The sequence below is a fragment of the Anarhichas minor genome, unplaced genomic scaffold (assembly GCF_050575085.1).
Source record: "Anarhichas minor isolate MPS153535 unplaced genomic scaffold, ASM5057508v1 ptg000052l, whole genome shotgun sequence".
Taxonomy (NCBI): Eukaryota; Metazoa; Chordata; class Actinopteri; order Perciformes; family Anarhichadidae; genus Anarhichas; species Anarhichas minor.
In genome coordinates, this window is record NW_027466498.1 from 2,458,407 (window position 1) to 2,477,879 (window position 19,473).

Consider the following 19,473-nt stretch of genomic DNA (forward strand, 5'->3'; position numbering starts at 1 on the left):
CTGCTTCTTCACCAGAGTCTCTGTGCTTTCTCGCCTCACAGGTTCCTGTGTATCCGGGTTATACCTGGACCAGGTCTTGCCTCCTGCCGTGGTTCTGTCATACATTGAATGTGCTGTAATTACATTGAATGTGTAGTAATTCACTATCCTGTTCTACACATGACATCTATTGCACTTCTGTCCATCCTGGGAGAGGGATCCCTCCTCTGTTGCTCTCCCTAAGGTTTCTTCCTCTTTTCTCCCCGTTAAAGGGTTTTTTTGGGGGAGTTTTTCCTGTTCCGATGTGAGGGTCCTGGGACAAGAGGATGTCAAATGTGTACATATTGTAAAGCCCTCTGAGGCAAATTTGTAATTTGTGATTTTGGGCGATACAAAAATAAATTGAATTGAATTGAATTGAACTTGAGATCACATGGTGGATCCCAGAAACTGGACGGCTTCCAGCAGAAACAGTGTTGTTCAGGCTGGTGATGGGGGGGCTCCTCCTGAAGTCCACTGTCATCTCCACAGTTTTAAGAGTGTTTAGCTCCAGGTTGTTCTGACCATACCAGTGTGCCAGCTCTGTATGCAGACTCAAGAAATATACGTCAACCACAGCACCTACAATGTAAGTTGGGGCATATTTAAAGACCAGACGGGTGACCAGCAGTGCAGACTTAACTTGAGATTAACAGTGAAACCGGGTTGTCTGCCTCATTCCATTCATACATGATGGCTGTGATGCCTAACTTTGTTACTGACAACATTTAGCCCGTTTTCTATTTTGCTGTTTGGTATTTCAGTGTGGTTGGATGACTTTTGTAAAAAACTTGAAAATAAGTGTACCAAACCGCCAACTATTAGCTGCAGCAAGTTTTTTGTCATTGCATAAACTCTCTTTTAAAAGAATCCTTTCAGAAGCAGAAATAAATGTCAGCATGTCATAATGTCAGTACAGTTACTTCTTTGTTGTTTTTTTCCCATGTTTAGTCTGCTGTCAACTTAGCTCCAGGGAGATATGTTGTTACATCATCGCCATGTGCTGCCATGGAATTATGTCAAGGGTCAATGTCTTATCAAAGATCCAATGTTGTTGAACCAGTAACCTGCTCAGTGCCCAAATCATTTTCACTATATAGTAGCCCCTAATGACCCCTGTCACCTCCCACTGTCTATAGACTGTACAGTTCCCATCAAGTCACATCCCATCATATTCTTGCTATACCCAGAAACTCTAAAAACAACCACTACTCCTCCATGGTTGCTGCTAGGTCATGCTTGTCGGAGAAAAAATTATTTTTGTTTGAACCTGTCACTTCTCTTTAGTTTCAACCTATCTTTTTGTGTCAGCAGTTTTTGTATTTCTGTAACACATGTTCTTTATATCTTAGGTAAATGTCCATAGTCCATATGTACTGGCTAACTACACATTGATGTGAATGTACACGCTATCTCCAGCTGGACGGGGCAAGATGCGCCTCTCGGACGTGTATAAAAGCTCCCCTCAACACCGAATTTGAGGTCAGACTCCCTTGATCTTCCCCGGGTGAAGGAACTCTGACCCTATCTAGCTGAATAGTATCCTGTGACTCTGTTTGTACTCGTTGGCTCATGTTTGATGACTTGTACACTCTTCATAATTTTTCTATATCTTATCCTGTAATAAATACTTAAAGACAGAGAGCTTAAGATACTTTTGATTTCTCACAAGGAAATACATTAATTTCCACCACAATGCTGTCTGGCATTTTTAGATTCACTAAGTCCTATCTGATGTCCTGGAGAGCAGCACTCCCTGCAAAAAGAGAAGTAAGTAGCACTGCAGTCAGGAAGGCAACGACATTGTGACCAGCATGACACAAGGGAACGTCCCATATTGAGAATATCTCAATTTCACTGCAAAACCACCTTGTACAATGTCACTAGTCATGATGTCATGAGTTCCAATGTGTTATGTCCAAACCCATCCTCCGCAGAGAATTCAACATGGCAGACAGATTTCAGTCCCTGTTGATGGACTAAAAGATCTATGGAACCATGCTGGAGCTCTTTTTTACTTACATTACAGTGATATCCATTAATTCATAAACATTCAAGCTTGCTTTGTGTATGTCATGCCTTTGTTACGTGTGTGGTTATAGCCAGGGGTCAAAGTAGTTTGAAGTTATTGCCGGTGCTACAACAGTAGCCTTCATCGCTTCATATTGTTCTCCCACCCCCATCCTATCAACTTGGGTCCCTGCGGACCCCAAAAGGTATACCTGTTGTCATATCTCAAAAGCAACCCAATTGCAGCTTGTGCAGTTTTGATTGATGAAATAGAATAAATTCATAAAACGTTTGTCATGGCTCCTATATTTAAGTATGACACTTTCAGGGGATAGGGACGCTCTGTCAGTCATTTTGTAGGAGATAGAAGCAGCAGACACACATTTCCTCATGTGCTCTGTCGGTTTTTGTTTGACACAATATGCAAATTAACTGTAACTTTGCTAAAATAATAATTTTTATATTTTCTTCAGGAGACATATCACATAAACAACAATGTGTAAACATCTTTCTATGATGGTTATTTCTTACAGTAGTTTATTCTTTCAGTAGCTACAGTACAGTAGTTTATTCTGTTTATTCACTAGGTACCTCCATATGTGAAATATGTTGGGAGGATGAGGGTTAAATAGTGGAAGTAACACAGAATAATTTGTGAATGTTGCCAAAACTTTCCGAATCATAAAAAATGTTTTTGTTTTAAATTACAATTAAATTCATGGACAACAGTTTACAAGCACTGTGTGTGCTTGGAGGTAAAGGTTCACACGCACACTGTTATCCCATCAGAGATACAGCAGTTTGACCTGCTGTCCGTGTTGATGGAATATAACATGAAACATCACAACTTATTTTGTCATTTTACTTGGGAGATGTTTGCAAGAAACAACTAACTGCCAAAACCCAGAGCACTTGATATCAGACAGCTGCAGCAGAAGTTTACGTTTTCCAGCAGTTAGCTATCTAAACTCTTTTGGAAAGGCAGGATTAAAAAGCTGCAGTAAGCGCTGGGCACTAACACACTTCAAAATTCTCACTCTCACTTACAGAGCACTACACGGTCAGGCTCCTACATATGTGACTGAGAGTACCTCCACACTACTCCGTTTGCATTTAGAAACCGAGTTTTCAAATACAAACGATCTCCGTCCACACGGGCTTTTCAGCATCGTTATCTAATTGATCTGCATCCATGCAGCAACCTTCGAAAACGGATATCACGTGACCATTAATACTGGTCACTGGTCATGCGCGTGACGGTGTAAACAGGAAGTAGATTGGTTGCTTAGTTCAAAAAAATACGACATTAATAATGAAAGGTCGCGTTTGATACTTAAGATCTTCCTCTAAAATATTCCTCTATAAACTCAAACAGACAGTTCGTGGAAAGTTTTAGAAGTTTTATTTTTCAGACTTAGTTACAGCACTGCGGGTCTTTCTCTCTCTCTCTCTCTCTCTCTCACATATCAAATTTAGTTTAAAATCAACACTTACACGTAAACGTTTACTATATTATGGGTCCATAAATGTGTCATGGGTCATGTCCTAGGCCTGCTTTTAAACCATGTTTTAACTTTGCTTTTAAACCATGTTTTAATTTTGTACTTTCTGTGTGTATGTAAATTATTGGCCCTTATATTGTCACATTGTGTTGTTTACAGTGGTGGGCCGTCAGGGCCTTCAAGGCCTTCTCTGCTGGCCTAAACAGAATCACAAATGTATAGCTATTTTAGAATTTAATATTTTTTCTTAAACACACTACATGTATTATAATTTATGAAAATATTTTCCCCATTATCTTATTTTCTCATTGCACAGCTACTGTCTTCCTCAGTTGCTCTGCTTCCAGTGCAACTTGTTTTAAGTAGAGCTTTTATCCAATCAGATTTCACCTCTGTGTCTCTCGGTAAGAAGAGAGGCCAGAGGCCTGCAGACTCACAAGTGAATCCATGTGCAGTTTAAGTGAATGGGGACGATATTGTTGATTGTCATAGTGTTCAACCAATCAGATCTTTAGTTTGACATGTTGGGCGTATTCTTTGACGTGTCAGAGCCTGCTAGCTGGCCTACAAGTACGTCAGCATTAACGAGCAGCTCAGTTTTCAGGTGCAGCTCTGCAGTGAGGTGCAGTGTGTGCTGTGATTGGTCAGTGGGCGAGCACGTGACTATTGTGAAACAAAACTATATGTGACTGGTTCTTGTGAGTTTGTTGTTGTCATTGTGTTAATTATATAGATTTGGACTGTATGCATTGTCCGTTAATTACGAAGCATACCTTCATGCGCGGAGTTATTGTTTGTTCAGTACACTGGGAGGGTGCAGGTGATGAGGCACAGCAGGGTTCAATCAAGGGCAGGGCAGACAATCACAGTAGTGGGAAATGGACAAGGACAGGCAGTGAAGTTAACACAGGACACAAGAGGCAGGGAAAGTCAAAATAAAACGGAAGAAACAAAAAAACGTGACATGGGCAGTTTAAAACCAGTATGTCTCATATGTTCAGAGACTGTGACAATTATTAAAAGCATCAATGTGAAGTGCCACTAAAGAGACAAAGCACAAATCTTTTGAGCAAACGTACCCACTCAAATCCAAATGAAGGCACAGAAAATAAACCTTTGAGCCCAATATGATCAGAATCCTAACACATGAATTCATTGCCCAAAAATAATTTGTCTCACATGTAATACCTGTCTTCACCTTCTCTAACACACCTCAGCAAACTCTAAACCAGTGAAACCAGAAACCTTTCATGTCAAATAACCGGTGTGGTTATAGAATAAGTTAGAATGTTCATGTAGAAACCCATCGCTTAAAAGAATAAAATGCTTTTTAAGGCACTGTAAAAAAAAAAAGTTGTAATAATGTTTTTATTTATATTGGCCATCAATAACTCTAATAAATCGAATTAAAATCTGGGGATTTATTACATTTTAACAAGCTGTTACATAATCACTTATTGCCTTATCTTTGATTACACACCTTGTGCATACATTATGCAACCAATCACAGACATGGATTTTTATGGATTGCGTGACGGCAACTCCCAGATAGTCAGAGTGGCAAACCTTTACCTTACATTTCTTGCCTAATATTGGCTGCAAGCCCACATTTTCATGTTATGTGTGTGTGAGGATATCTTCCCATAATTAATATTTAACAGAACAAAAACAACCCAATATCAGAAATTTCATGGAAGGCTTTTTATGCAAGACCAGACAGTCTCTCACTGAGCTCCCACAGCTTCTTTGCTGCAGCGTCATCCTTGGCTTTAGCATAGACTTCTTTCACAGTGCAGTTGGAGAAGTAACGTCCGTTGAGAGGTTCGATCCCCTCCTGGACAGCACAGTGCAGGGTGGTCTGGGCTCCCTGAACAGTGTTTTTGAAGAAAAACGCAGTCACAGGCTTCAGGAGCATTTTGAATACGGAGCCTGCGTTCCTTGCCAGCTCAGAGTTGATTGCTCCTGTAAAAAGAAAATATTGTAGTTTAGTTGCCTAATCTTTAGCTGCTACAGTAAAAAATGACGGGTTATATATATTATATACAATGTTTAGACAAACCCCAAATCCACAAATATTTTCCCCTTCATCGCCATGATCAGTAGGCAATTTTTGGGGGGATGCCATACTCTTTGATAGCAAAATGACCAAAATGCATCTGTCTTGTTAACCTGCCATCCCCGTTCTACATCCGCTAGTATCAGAGAGAGTGCAGGGGCAGAGGGGTTGTTTAGTTGAATATGTTAGTCTGGTCGGTCTGACTCATTGATCCTTTATCTGGCTGAGGAGTGCAAGTTAGAATATATGGCCCTGACCATGGCTCTGAAATATCAGTAACCTCCATCCGGTCCGGCTGTGCCCACCACATGCTTGTGAGTCCTCCATCCCCCCTGCTAAAACTTAACAAATCACATACTGGCTATGCTAGACTAGACCAAAATGCACACCTCTATGTAATAACTGCTAACCAGTGTGGAACCAGTGTACTAAAATTCCTTGTTTAAAGAGCTTATTTCCCATTTCTTTGCATGAGTTGAATGGTGATACATTCTGTCTACTAACCCGGATGGAGGCTGTAGCAGGTGACCTTGGTTTCCTGCAGTCTCTTGGCCAGCTCATGGATGAAGAGGACGTTGCACAGCTTGCTATCGGAGTAGACCTGCAAAACCTCCATTGATGAGGTCCCCAGTCCCAGAGCTTTGTGGGTGTTCAGGCAGTCAAAATCTATTTTTCCAAAGTTATGTGCCATAGACGACAGGATGACCACTCTGCTAGGTTCACACTCCTTCAACCGGTCCAGTAACAGGTTGGTTAATAGGAAGTGACCAATGTGGTTGATGCCAAACATCATCCCCAGTCCGTCCTCTGTTCGACCCTGTAGGTAAATACCTGAGGCAACATGGAGAAAGCTTAATCCTGTTTCCAGACAATGGCAACATTAAAACAGGCAAGGCTTCACACTATCTAATATCTATGGAATATTGATTCCTTGAATATGCAAACATTATAAAATAAGATAATCCTTTATTAGTCCCACAGTGGGGAAATTTGCAGGATTACAGAAGCAAAGTGGATAGTGCAACAAGATCAGTAAAAAACAAAACAAGAAAATAAAAACAGAACAAGTACAATAAATAGTCAAACAGTAAAGGTATAATAAATATGTAAATCGCAAAAACAAACAATAAAAGCTAAAACTACAATATAATACTATTAAAAATAGTGTTTGTATTGCACATATGTACATTGATATTGATATTGATATTGCACATGTATGAATAAATGAGTGAGTAATTCCCTATATGGTATGTGTGGTCTATTCTGAACATGTATACTTCTTTGGTAATGACATAGTTTGAATTGAATCAGGCTAATCCTATTCTGGACATAGTAGCCAGTACCTGTTCTTCCTCTCTCATCTCTATCACCTTCTATCTGCCTGTTTTTTCTGTCTCCTCATCTTGTGCTGGATCTCTCCCTTCCCAATGCTGAGCTTTGATTGAAAGTTGTTTCATTTCTGTCAGTCTTAGTGAAGAAAGTAAACACATAGGCTATATAGTGGTCACTGGCTACTGTTTAACGTGGTGTGACCACACAGAGGCTATTGGTCAGATGGTGTCTGTCTGGGGATGAATGGCATTGAATTACAAGCAGTCCACTAGTTAATATATAAATAATGAATAGATCTATCCATCCATCCATCCATTTTCCTCTGCTTATCCGGGGTCAGGTTGCGGTGGCAGCAGGCCAAGCAGGCTGACCCAGAGTTCCCTCTCCCCCGCAACATTTTCCAGCTCATACTGGGGGATCCCGAGGCGTTCCCAGGCCAGCTGGGAGATATAATCCCTCCAGCGTGTTCTGGGTCTTCCCCGAGGTCTCCTCCCAGTTGGACGTGCCCGGAAAACCTCCAATGGGAGGCATCCAGGAGGCATCCTAATTAGATGCCCGAACCACCTCAGCTGACTCCTTTCGACGCGAAGGAGTAGCGGCTCGACTCCAGGTTCCCTCCTGATGACCGAGCTCCTTACCCTATCTCTAAGGCTGAGCCCAGCCACCCTACGGAGGAAACTCATTTCGGCCGCTTGTAGCCACGACCTTATCCTTTTCGGTCACGACCCAGAGTTCGTGACCATAGGTGAGGGTAGGAACGTAGACCGACCAGTAAATGGAGCGCTTCACCAAGACGGTCCGGTGCAGCGCCTGCTGCTGCAGCCGCACCGATCCGCCTGTCGATCTCCCGCTTCATCTTACCCTCACTCGTGAACAAGACCCCGGGATACTTGAACTCCTTCGCTTGCGGTAGGCACTCCGTCCCCACCTGGAGGGAGCAATCCACCGGTTTCCGGCAGAACATCATGGCCTCAGATTTGGAGGTGCTAACTCTCATCCTCGCCGCTTCACAGTCGGCTGCAAACCGCCCCAGTGAATGCTGGGGGTCACGATCCGAGGAGGCCAACAGGACCACATCATCTGCAAACAGCAGAGAGGCGATCCCAAGACCTATGAAAGCAAATCACTGTCAAAATCCGAGAGCGCAAATGAGATCCATGCGCGCGCGAAAATCAAACAGCCGCGCGCGTATTTTACTTTGACGAGCGCTTTTACGTCACTTAATCCTGCTCGCTCGCGAAATTTTAACTTGCTCGCTCGCGAGTCTTTTTCCTGCTCGCTCGCAAGTAGTTTTTCTTTTTGACAGTAAGTGGGCGGACCCAGTCTCCATTGTATCTCCATCTAATTGGTTACAATCCTTGTCTTTGGATAAACATCTGATCCAACTCACCACCAGGTGGTGATCAGTTGACAGCTCTGCTCCTAGTGTCCAAGACATACGGCCACAGATCAGATGATACGATTACAAAGTCGATCATAGATCTCCGGCCTAAGGTGTTCTGGTACCAGGTACACTTATGAGCCACCTTATGTTCGAACATGGTGTTCGTTATGGCCAAACCGTGGCTAGCACAGAAGTCCAATAACGAGACACCGCTCGGGTTCAGATCGGGCAAGCCGTTCCTCCCAATCACCCCCCGCCAGGTTTCTCCGTCATTGCCCACGTGAGCATTGAAGTCCCCCACGAGAACTATGGAGTCAGCAGGCGGCGCCCTTTCCAGGACCCCTCCCACCGACTCCAAGAAGGCCGGATACTCCGAACTGCTGTTTGGTGCATAAGGACAAACAACAGTCAGAGCCTTGCTCCCAGCAACCCGTAGGCGCATGGAGGCGACCCTCTCATTCTCCAGGGAGAACTCCAACACAGCGGCGCTCAGCCGGGGGTTCGTGAGTATCCCCACTCCCCACCCGGCGCCTCTCACCCTGGGCAACTCCAGAAAAGGACAAAGTCCAACCCCTCTCCAGGAGCTTGGTTCCAGAGCCAGTGCTGTGTGTGGAGGTGAGTCCAACTATATCTAGCTGGTATCGCTCCACCTCCTGCACCAGCTCCAGCTCTTTCCCCGCTAGGTGACATGGACGTTCCACGTCCCTAGAGCTAGTCCATGCTGCCGGTGATCGGCTCGCCCATGCCTCCGGCCTGGCCCGCCGCCCGGTCTGCGATGCTTGTCCCTGCGGGTGGTGGGTCCACAGGGTGGCTGCTCCATGTTGTTTCTTCGGGCTGAGCCCAGCCGGGCCCCATAGGCGAAGGCCCGGCCACCAGACGCTTGCCGACGAGCTCCCCTCCTGGGTCTGGCTCCGGGAGGGTGCCCCGGTTTCCCTGGTCCGGGTGAGGTGGCTGAAGACCGTGGGCTGCTTATCATCAGGGTTATTTTTTCAGAAACTTATTTTGTGACTGTGTCCGTATGTTTGAATTTGTTTTTGAAAAAAACTTTAAATGAGCAGGGATGACAGCTAAGCACACAATAAACAGTTGTGATGGTGTGCAGGTTTATGACAATAAGCTGCAATGAACAATCTAACCTGCATTGTTGATGAGGATGTCCAGTCTGGGTTCAGACTTCAGGAAGGTTTCAGCAAAGCTACGAACAGACTTGAGACTCCCCAGATCCAACGGCATGAACACCACCTGATTACTGCCACTCTCCTGTAGGAGTAATCAAGCAGTATTTCCAGAAGTTAAATATAAAATAAAGATGTTTGGAATACACTTGTTATTATCATCATCTCCGTCAAGAGGATCACGCGATCGGTCATGTGTGGGCCTGTGTGGGGCATCTGTGAGTGAGTGAGCACTTCTGTGTCTGTCCACAGACAATCTCGCTTTTTACTGCAGCAAACAGCATAACATTTTGGGTAGCCAGTTATGGTTATGCGCTCAAGGACCTCTCGTGGTTACAGTGACTCACACTTTCTCAAAACACCTTCTATTGCCTCAATATATCATTATAAGCAACTATAAGCTTACATGACATGGGGTGCCCACAAGCTCGTCAACAAGGTATTTATGACAGAGAGCGCTCTCTTGGAGGAAGAAACAGAGCATTATAGATTTCTACTCACCTTCTTGACTTCCTCAAGGGCAGCCTCTCCTCTCTGCTTACTGCGACAGGCCAGAATCACTCTGGCTCCTCTTTTGGCCAGATCTATGGCAGTAGTTTTCCCAATGCCTGTGTTGCTGCCTGGAGATGAAAAGTGAGAGACACATGTGATCCATGTTTTATTTACAAGTCCAACAAATAGATATTGCTTCTTTCAATTGATGCGCTTGTATATGGACTACACCTAATCCTGATGCAAGGAGGATGGTCCTTTTTTCATGATGGATGTTATGTTCATTTAAATTAATTATATAACTAATAGCCCACCTGATAGATAAATGCCATGAGATTTTATGGGATCACTCAGAGTGGATGTCGACTAAATGTGGTTGCAATTGCACAATGAATTTCAGAGATATGGCAGTCTATGTAAAGTAGGACACACCCACAATAATAAGACAACCAATTATAGGAAAAGTGTGTGGCGTATCAAAAAACTACAAAAACAATCTATAACCATGTATTCTATTCGGTGAATGGATAATGGATAAATCAGTAGGAGTGTTTATACTGTCCGAGTTGAGCATAGGATTAAACCTGGAGCTTCTGCAATGGCAGCCTCCAGTAGGATCATGTGGTCAATCTCCCCCAACTACCTTTCTACACAGTGACTTCAACTTTAGCAGCACAGGACTCCAGACCACAAGACCATGCGTCATTTGTCGCTCGACTACACACTCACTACACACACACTACATTAGGCTATATATACCAATGTATAATATGTTAACATGTCGATTCCACTCAAACCGTCCTTGGCCATGTCCACACATTAGTAGCATCAAAGCTCATCATATCATTTTCATAATGTGTTCAGAAATGACCAATGTGTATGGGAACTGATCAAAAAAAGGTATCACTTAAAACAGTGGTTCTCAACTGGTCTGGCTGCGGGACCCACCATCACCCCTTAATGACAAGCCGCGACCCAAATCAGAGAGACAGCGAGATCCTCCTTGTGGCAAGCATCAGTCAGGTGTCAGGACTGTAGCACCTCAGTGACTAGTCAGTGGCACTTCAGTGGCAAGCGTCAGTCAGGTGCCACAACAGTGGCAAGCGAGCGACACTCGTTCGGCACCTGTCAAGAAGCTGCCGAGCTGAGCGGGTGGAGCAATATTTCCTGAGAACACCCATTGTTATTACGATAGAATTTTGATTAAACTATATTACGAACTGTATTGCATCAAACCATCCACAGATTAATCGAAAACTTGATTCTTGTTGTGTACATGGATAAATGAATATTAAATCGCATGTAGTCAACTATTGTTGCTAACATACTCCCATCGGCCCACGTTTATTCATTTATATTTAACAAGTTTTAATAACAGTTTTCTTGCATATGGTCATTCTATTGCCTTGACATTTATTTTGACATTTTTTTACTACCATACTACCTGTCTTGCTTTGCGTCGCTCTTCAAAATAAAAAGCAAATAAACCATAAAACAGACTATCAAAACATATACGGACCAGGGGGGCACACTCCCCTGACTACTGGTGGCAATCGTCTGACGCTTGGTGGCACTCCCCTGACTAGTAGTGGCACTCGTCTGACGCTTGGTGGCACTCCTCTGACTAGTGGTGGCACTCCTGTGACAACTATTGGCACTGGCAGCTTGTGGCACCTACTGACACCTACATATAAGCAGAGGAAGAGTGAAGATATTTTCAGACATATATTTTTGGATTGGACATTTTATGGGTTTTAATTTAAATTTTTAATTTTTAATATATATACTTTTAAATGATAATAAAACAGATGATTTATTTTCATTATTTTAGCCGATTGTTGTAAATGACTGTAAAAGTAATAATTTGGAAAGAGTGTATTATGTTCCCTTTTGTTGCAAAACCAGCAAAATCATACTTAAATAAAATGAATGAGAAACAAAAAAGTACAACGTACTTACTATAAGGATGCATACAGAGAACGGGTGGCTCCGGTGACTCAACTAAAATCATAAAACTGATTTACGGAAGCTGACCTGTTGTAACAACAATGTGTGTTCTCAGGAAATGTCTCAGGAAATGTGGCTCCGCCCCCTCAGCTCCGCAGCTTCTTGACGGGTGCCGAACTAGTACCGCTCGCCTGCCACAGCTGACGCTTGCTGCTGAAGTGCCACAGACTGCCGCTGAGTGCCACAGAGTGCCGCTGAGTGCCACAGAGGTGCCAGTGCCACAAGAAGGATCTCGGCCCTGCACCAGAACTGACTACAAGCTTTCCTACAGTATCACTGCCAGTTCTCTTTTCGGAGATATAGAACAACCACTGCTATAGGTCTCTGAAATGTCCTCTTTATCTCCACCGTAACTCTCCCATCTCTTCTGGGGAAGGCAGAAGTGATCACAGCCATGGGCCACACGTTCTGTGCAACTTGGCTGTCTTTCAACAGCATGACATTCCTTCCTGTAGTTTGCAAAGTCAGTGGGTTCTCCAGCCTCCGCGAGAGACCTGGCCAAGTGAATGAGGAATGCTACAGCTTTTACCAGTGTGCTGAAGATGGAGAAGCGCTGAATGCCTTCTGTGGTGAGATTTCTCTTCAGTCTTTTTAATGAAGGGTGAATCTGTACATCCCTTCGGGTGGATGTAGTTTGCTGGATGGAGCAATGCATCCCAGTCACACATGTCTCAGCTCATTGTTGAGACAGACACCAGAATCATGAGCACTGGAATCAAATACAACACCCATTTGACCAGCTTGTGCCGTCAGTACGATATAAACGCTAGTAGGTACTGGAAACCAGGAGCTGGGTCAGCATGGTACGCCTCAAAAATCTTTCCTATCAAAGTGATGAACTGCTGTCTCATCTCCGGCTCTCAGCCAAAGTTATGATGAGGAGAGACGTGTACATTGTGAGGGCTTGCTTGCAGTTTTTCAGCAAACACTGTCGGGGCACTGTGTCGAGCAACCCAACTGTCTGTCTCATCCTTGTAGAGTTCCCTATCCATAGTTTAAAAAAAGTGTCTTCAATGGATGGTGCGAGTTTGTTGCCTGACTTGCTCCCGGAGTCTGCCCTCCTTTAGTTGTATGAAGCTGTCTCATGGGTTCAGAATGGTTGGACGACCCTTTCCCAGCACATTGGAATTGAATGTACTCACAATTTGCCTATATGGACTTCCCAAACACACCAACACTCACCCAGATGTATTTTTTCCCCAAAAGGAGCACCTTGACAGCAAGATAAGTATTTTGGCATCTGGGTGAAGCTTTGGAAAGTGGACAACTACGTTTCTCAGGATAAGGATGGTGACGAGTGTGAAGCCAAGGCTGGATTATAAACTTGGGAACACTAAAGCTCCAGGTTCATCGTGTGTATCGTTTGAGAAAATGTAATCAATTGCAATTAAAGGAATATGGACAACTAAATCCCAATATCAACTGAAATTTCAATGACTCTGAGTTCACAAGCTATTCCTATATAAACCTGTTTGATTTGTTTCATGGTATACTATGTATTAGCATTGTCGGTTGCTGTTTGTAAACGTCAGCCCTCCTCTCTGGCTCAACGAGCGAGCGAGTGAGAGAGAGGGAGAGAGACTGGAAGGGGCGGTCGAACAAGCTACAGAGTGAACAAAGAGAGGGACCGTCGTCGGTGACAACAAAGCAGTGAATAAGAAGAATAAAAGGTTATTTTCTCATAGTGTCGTGGCAGTTATGTTCTAAAGCACAAATAAACACGCCCACACCTCTGCACAACCTGCGGGAAGGTGCCGAATTTTGAATGAATGCAGCACAAGGCGCGTTTCATCCTGCTGTGGCCTGTCTGCTGTCTCTGCCTGTGGCTCCGCTCGGTCACCGACACAGTTTGACAGCAGCACGGAGAGAGCAGCACGGAGAGAGACGGACGGAAGAAACACATTCACACAGAAGCACATAAGAACACAGAGGGGTGAGACAACCCGCGCGCCACCGCTTTGTCTCATACAGACACTGCAGAGTGCCACATACCTGGTGCCGCTGTGTTTGACCTGGGAATGACAACAGGCTGCACATCCTGCTTATTGGCTGGGGGTTACAACCCCAAGTGAGGCCTAAATGCTCTTTGCTGACTCCCAGAAACATCCCAAACACAGCAAAATAAGAAGAAAATAGAAATTCCAGCAGGGCTCTCTGTAGAACCAGACACCACCACATACTTGTATGGGTCATAATCCATCACCGAGAGGGATTCTTATTGTTTCAGTCCATACATTGTTTTTTTAAGAAATTGTTGCATATTATACACAGAGAGATGGTGAAGGTGGGACAGGATGTCTAAAGGACCCATGGCAATTCTTAGTCCAGGATTTCCAGGTTTGGGTTTGCGCTTAGTCTGTTTCCTATTTTATTTAGAAAATTCCCTCTACCGATGTTTCATGTCTAACTTCACTTGCTGTCTTTGTGTTTTTCTGCCTTTGTGATTGTCAGCCCCGTCCTGATCTGTTCAACCTGTCTATAGGTGTAATCACCCTGCTCTCCTTGTGTTTATTTATTCATTCATTTATTCAGTATGCGTTCCCTCTGTCAGTGTCAGGTGGTCTGTGTTAATTACTGGTGCTCCTTAATGCCACGCTGCTCGTGTTTCTCGTGTCATTCTAGTTTGTCCTCAATTTAGTTGTTTGCTCTTTTTCCGTTGCACTTTGTTTTGCCACCAGCTTTTAGTTATGAAAGCTGGCCTTTTGTTCATTATACCTGCCTGCCTGGTGTCTTGCATTTGGGTCCACCTCTAAACTCTGAAACCATAACACAGGGTCCCTCAAGGGGGTCATGTTTGAGCTGCAAAATGTGTGAAAGCTGCATTTATCAAATGTTTTAAGTATAACAAACTAAATGACTAAGTGTAATGAATAAGTCACTCATAATGATGAAGCCACAGAAAAGTGTCACCAATGGATGAACCAAAACTCTTGTCTTTGTTTTCATTGTCATTATTGTGTTTAAATAAAGACTTCGCTCCTCCGTGAATCGCCACCTTATCGTGGTAGAGGAGTTTGAGTGGCTCAGTGATCCTGGGAGCTATGTTGTCCGGGGCATTAGCCCCTGGTAGGGTCTCCCAAGGCAAACAGGTTTCAGGGGAGAGCCCAGACTAAGAGCGGTTCAAAATGACCCCTATGATAGTTAGCCCACGGACTATAGCCACCTCACCCAGACCAGGGAAACCGGGGTACCCTCCTGGAGCCAGACCCAGGAGGGGAGCTCGTAGGCGAGCGTCTGGTGGCCGGGCCTTTGCCCATGGGGCCCGGTCGGGCTCAGCCCGAATAAACACCATGGAGCAGCCACCCTGTGGACCCACCACCCGCAGGGACAAGCATCGGGGTCGGGTGCTATGCAGACCGGGCGGCGGGTCGGGCGGGAGGCCCGGCCATGCCGATCGCCGGCGGCATAGACTAGCTCTAGGGACGTGGAACGTCACCTCGCTAGCGGGGAAAGAGCCGGAGCTGGTGCAGGAGGTGGAGTGATACCAGCTAGAAATAGTTGGACTCACCTCCACACACAGCGTTGGCTCTGGAACCAAGCTCCTGGAGAGGGGTTGGACTTTGTCCTTTTCTGGAGTTGCCCAGGGTGAGAGGCGCCGGGCGGGAGTGGGGATACTCACGAGCCCCCGGCTGAGCGCCGTTGTGTTGGAGTTCTCCCCGGAGAGCGAGAGGGTCGCCTCCATGCGCCTACGGGTTGTGGGGAGCAAGGCTCTGACTGTTGTTTGTGCTTATGCACCAAACAGCAGTTCGGAGTATCCGGCCTTCTTGGAGTCGGTGGGAGGGGTCCTGGAAAGGGCGCCGCCTACCGACTCCATAGTTCTCCTGGGGGACTTCAACGCTCACGTGGGCAATGACGGAGAAACCTGGCGGGGGGTGATTGGGAGGAACGGCTTGCCCGATCTGAACCCGAATGGTGTTTCGTTATTGGACTTCTGTGCTTGCCACGGTTTGGCCATAACGAACACTATGTTCAAACATGTGAGTTGGTGGCTCATAAGTGTACCTGGTACCAGAACACCTTAGGCCGGAGATCAATGATCGACTTTGTAATCGTATCATCTGATTTGCGGCCGTATGTCTTGGACACTCGGGTGAAGAGAGGAGCAGAGCTGTCAACTGATCACCACCTGGTGGTGAGTTGGATCAGATGGCAGGGGAACCGGTTAGAAAGACCCGGCAAACCCAAACGTGTAGTGAGGGTAAACTGGGAACGTCTGGAGGAGGACCCTGTCCGGGAGGTCTTTAACTCCGGAAGAACTTCTCACACATCCCGAGGGAGGTTGGGGACACGGAATCCGAGTGGACCATGTTCAAAGCCTCTATTGTGGACGCGGCCGCTAGGAGCTGTGGCCGGAAGGTCATCGGTGCCTGTCGTGGCGGCAACCCGAGAACCCGGTGGTGGACACCGGAGGTGAGGGAAGCCGTCAAGCTGAAGAAGGAGACCTTCAAGGCCTGGTTGGCCCAGGGGTCTCCTGAAGCAGCTGACAGGTACCGGCAGGCCAGAAGGGCTGCAGCTGCGATGGTCGCGAATGCTAAAACTCGGGCATGGGACGAGTTCGGGGAGGCCATGGAGAAGGACTTTCGGTTGGCCTCAAGGAGGTTCTGGCACACCATCCGACGGCTCAGGAAGGGAAAGCAGGGCTTACCCCAGGCTGTTCTCAGCAGGGGGGGGGGACTGCTAACCCGGACGGAGGACATCGTCGGGCGGTGGAAAGAGCACTTTGAGGAACTCCTAAACCCGACCAACATGTCCTCTGCAGAGGAGGCAGCGCCTGAGGACCTAGGGGGAGGCTCACCCATATCCCTGGCAGAGGTCGCTGAGGTAGTTAAAAAGCTCCTTGGTGGCAAGGCGCCAGGGGTGGATGAGATCCACCCTGAGATGCTGAAGGCGCTGGACATAGTTGGGCTGTCCTGGCTGACACGCCTCTTCAATGTCGCATGGGGGTCGGGATCAGTGCCCATGGAATGGCAGACCGGGGTGGTGGTTCCCATCTCGGGGTGGTGGTTCACACTCTCCGGTCCCAAAAAGTGGGACCGGAGAGTGTGCTCGAATTACCGGGGTATCACACTACTCAGCCTCCCGGGGAAGGCTTATGCCAGGGTGCTGGAAAGGAGGCTCCGACCGCTTGTCGAACCTCAGATTCAAGAGGAGCAGTGCGGATTCCGTCCCGGCCGTGGAACAGTGGACCAGCTCTTTACCCTCGCAAGAATACTGGAGGGGCTCTGGGAGTTTGCCCAACCAGTCTACATGTGCTTTGTGGACTTGGAGAAGGCTTTCGACCGGGTTCCTCGGGGGGTCTTGTGGGGGGTGCTGCGGGAGTATGGTGTGCCGGACCCGTTACAACAGGCGATCCGGTCTCTGTACGACTGCAGTAGGAGCTGTGTCCGCATTCTCGGCAATAAGTCAGACACGTTCCCGGTGGGTGTTGGCCTCCGCCAGGGCTGCCCTTTGTCACCGGTCCTGTTCGTGATCTTCATGGACAGGATATCTAGGCGCAGCCTGGGGGCGGAGAACGTCAGTTTCGGGGGTCTCGGGATCGCCTCTCTGCTATTTGCAGATGATGTGGTCCTGTTAGCCTCCTCGGATCATGACCTCCAGCATTCACTGGGGCGGTTTGCAGCCGAGTGTGAAGCGGCGGGGATGAGAGTTAGCACCTCCAAATCTGAGGCCATGGTTCTCTGCCGGAAACCGGTGGATTTCTCCCTCCAGGTGGGGACGGAGTGCCTACCTCAAGCGAAGGAGTTTAAGTATCTCGGGGTCTTGTTCACGAGTGAGGGTAAGATGGAGCGGGAGATCGACAGGCGGATCGGTGTGGCTGCAGCAGTAAAGCAGGCGCTGCACCGGACCGTCTTGGTGAAGAGGGAGCTGAGCCGGAAGGCAAAGCTCTCAATTTACCACTCGGTCTACGTTCCTACCCTCACCTATGGTCACGAACTCTGGGTCGTGACCGAAAGGACAAGGTCGCGGCTACAAGCGCCCGAAATGAGTTTCCTCCGTAGGGTGGCCGGGCTCAGCCTTAGAGATAGGGTAAGGAGCTCGGTCATCAGGAGGGAACTTGGAGTCGAGCCACTACTCCTTCGCGTCGAAAGGAGTCAGCTGACGTGGTTCGGGCATCTAATTAGGATGCCTCCTGGACGCCATGGAGGTTTTCCAGGCACGTCCAACTGGGAAGAGACCCCGGGGAAGACCCAGAATGAGCTGGAACATGTTGCCGGTGAGAGGGAGGTCTGGGTCGGCCTGCTTGGCCTGCTGCCACCGCGACCCGACCCCGGATAAGCGGTGGAAAATGGATGGATGGATGGATTAAAATATATCTTTAAAAAAGCTTTTCTAGGCTGTACTTTTGTCACTCATGTTAAAGTTGGTGATTAAAACTCCTTCATATTAGAGTGTAACTGTCAGATTTTTAATCAAGGATATAATGACTTTGTTATGAACCTGACCTGGTACTTTGTGCCATCTCCTTACTCCTAATTTACGCTTGTACATTCTTTATTATATATTCATAAAGTCTTGTTTTCATACAGAGTTGCAGTCTATATCAAGCTATAAAATGTGTTGTTTCTTAATACACAATTTGTTGGAAGTAGTACACACATCCAAGCAATTGTCTTTAGAAAAAAAGTCAGCGGATATGACTACTGCCACCCTGATGACCCACAGCAGTCTATAAAAAAAAGAGCCTGTACTTACCGGTCACAATCACAGTTTTCCCATGCAGCTTTGTTTTACTTGTGCACCGCTTTCCCTTCACCACCACATGACGGTAAATGTAAACAACTCCTAAGATAACACCCACGACCAGCAGAAGGGTAGACATTGTTAAGCCCCAGTTTCTCACACCAGACTGGCTGCCAAGTGAAAGTCAGAGTGAATTTGTGCTTTGAGAGAAACTTCCTCAAACAATCACACCCATTTCCTGCCTGGGCGGGACAATGTGCTCTCTGTTATCAGGCGACAGATACGTTTGAGCAAGTTAGGATAACGTATTTCAACTTTTCTCTACATAAAGGAAAGCTCAGAATTCAATCAAATAATACACCCCATATGGTGGTTTGTCATCATGGCCATTAGCAAATATATGTGCTGTGAAATCACAATGTCTTGCAAAAGAGTTAAGCTCCTCTCCCTCACCCAGTACCATCTAACAGGAAAGCAGCACCACCTGCAGTTTCAGACCTGCAAATGTGAATCTGCTATTTTCACTGCTTCTTATTTTATTTTATATTTAATTACTTTATATGCATCTATGTGACTCTATTTGATTGTAGGATCTTTCAAATAATTCTGATGGCATATGCAGCAGGATGGGGGATAAGTATATCAATATCCATAAGAAATCTCAGTAAAACTTAAAGCTGCACTAATCAACAGTTTGATTTTGGATAATATGACACAAACGTTGATTGACTCTCATCGCTTTGCTCAATCATGTTTTCAGGACAAAAAAACAAACAGCAGACAGACACATTTAGCTACATGGTGACCATTGTGGAG

The 19,473-nt window shown here is 46.1% G+C and overlaps 1 protein-coding gene across 1 annotated transcript; it reads right to left on the reverse strand.

The window, feature by feature from the left end:
- Nucleotides 1-3,413: 3,413 nt before the first annotated feature.
- LOC142931492 (dehydrogenase/reductase SDR family member 13-like) lies at nt 3,414-18,831 on the reverse strand. Its single transcript, XM_076075439.1, has 5 exons — nt 18,670-18,831; nt 9,979-10,097; nt 9,439-9,562; nt 6,091-6,417; nt 3,414-5,492 (listed from the first exon to the last, which is right to left on the reverse strand). The coding sequence occupies exons 1-5, from the start codon at nt 18,794-18,796 to the stop codon at nt 5,233-5,235; spliced, it is 957 nt and encodes a 318-aa protein (XP_075931554.1). The 5' UTR covers nt 18,797-18,831; the 3' UTR covers nt 3,414-5,232.
- Between the last annotated feature and the right edge of the window lie 642 nt (nt 18,832-19,473).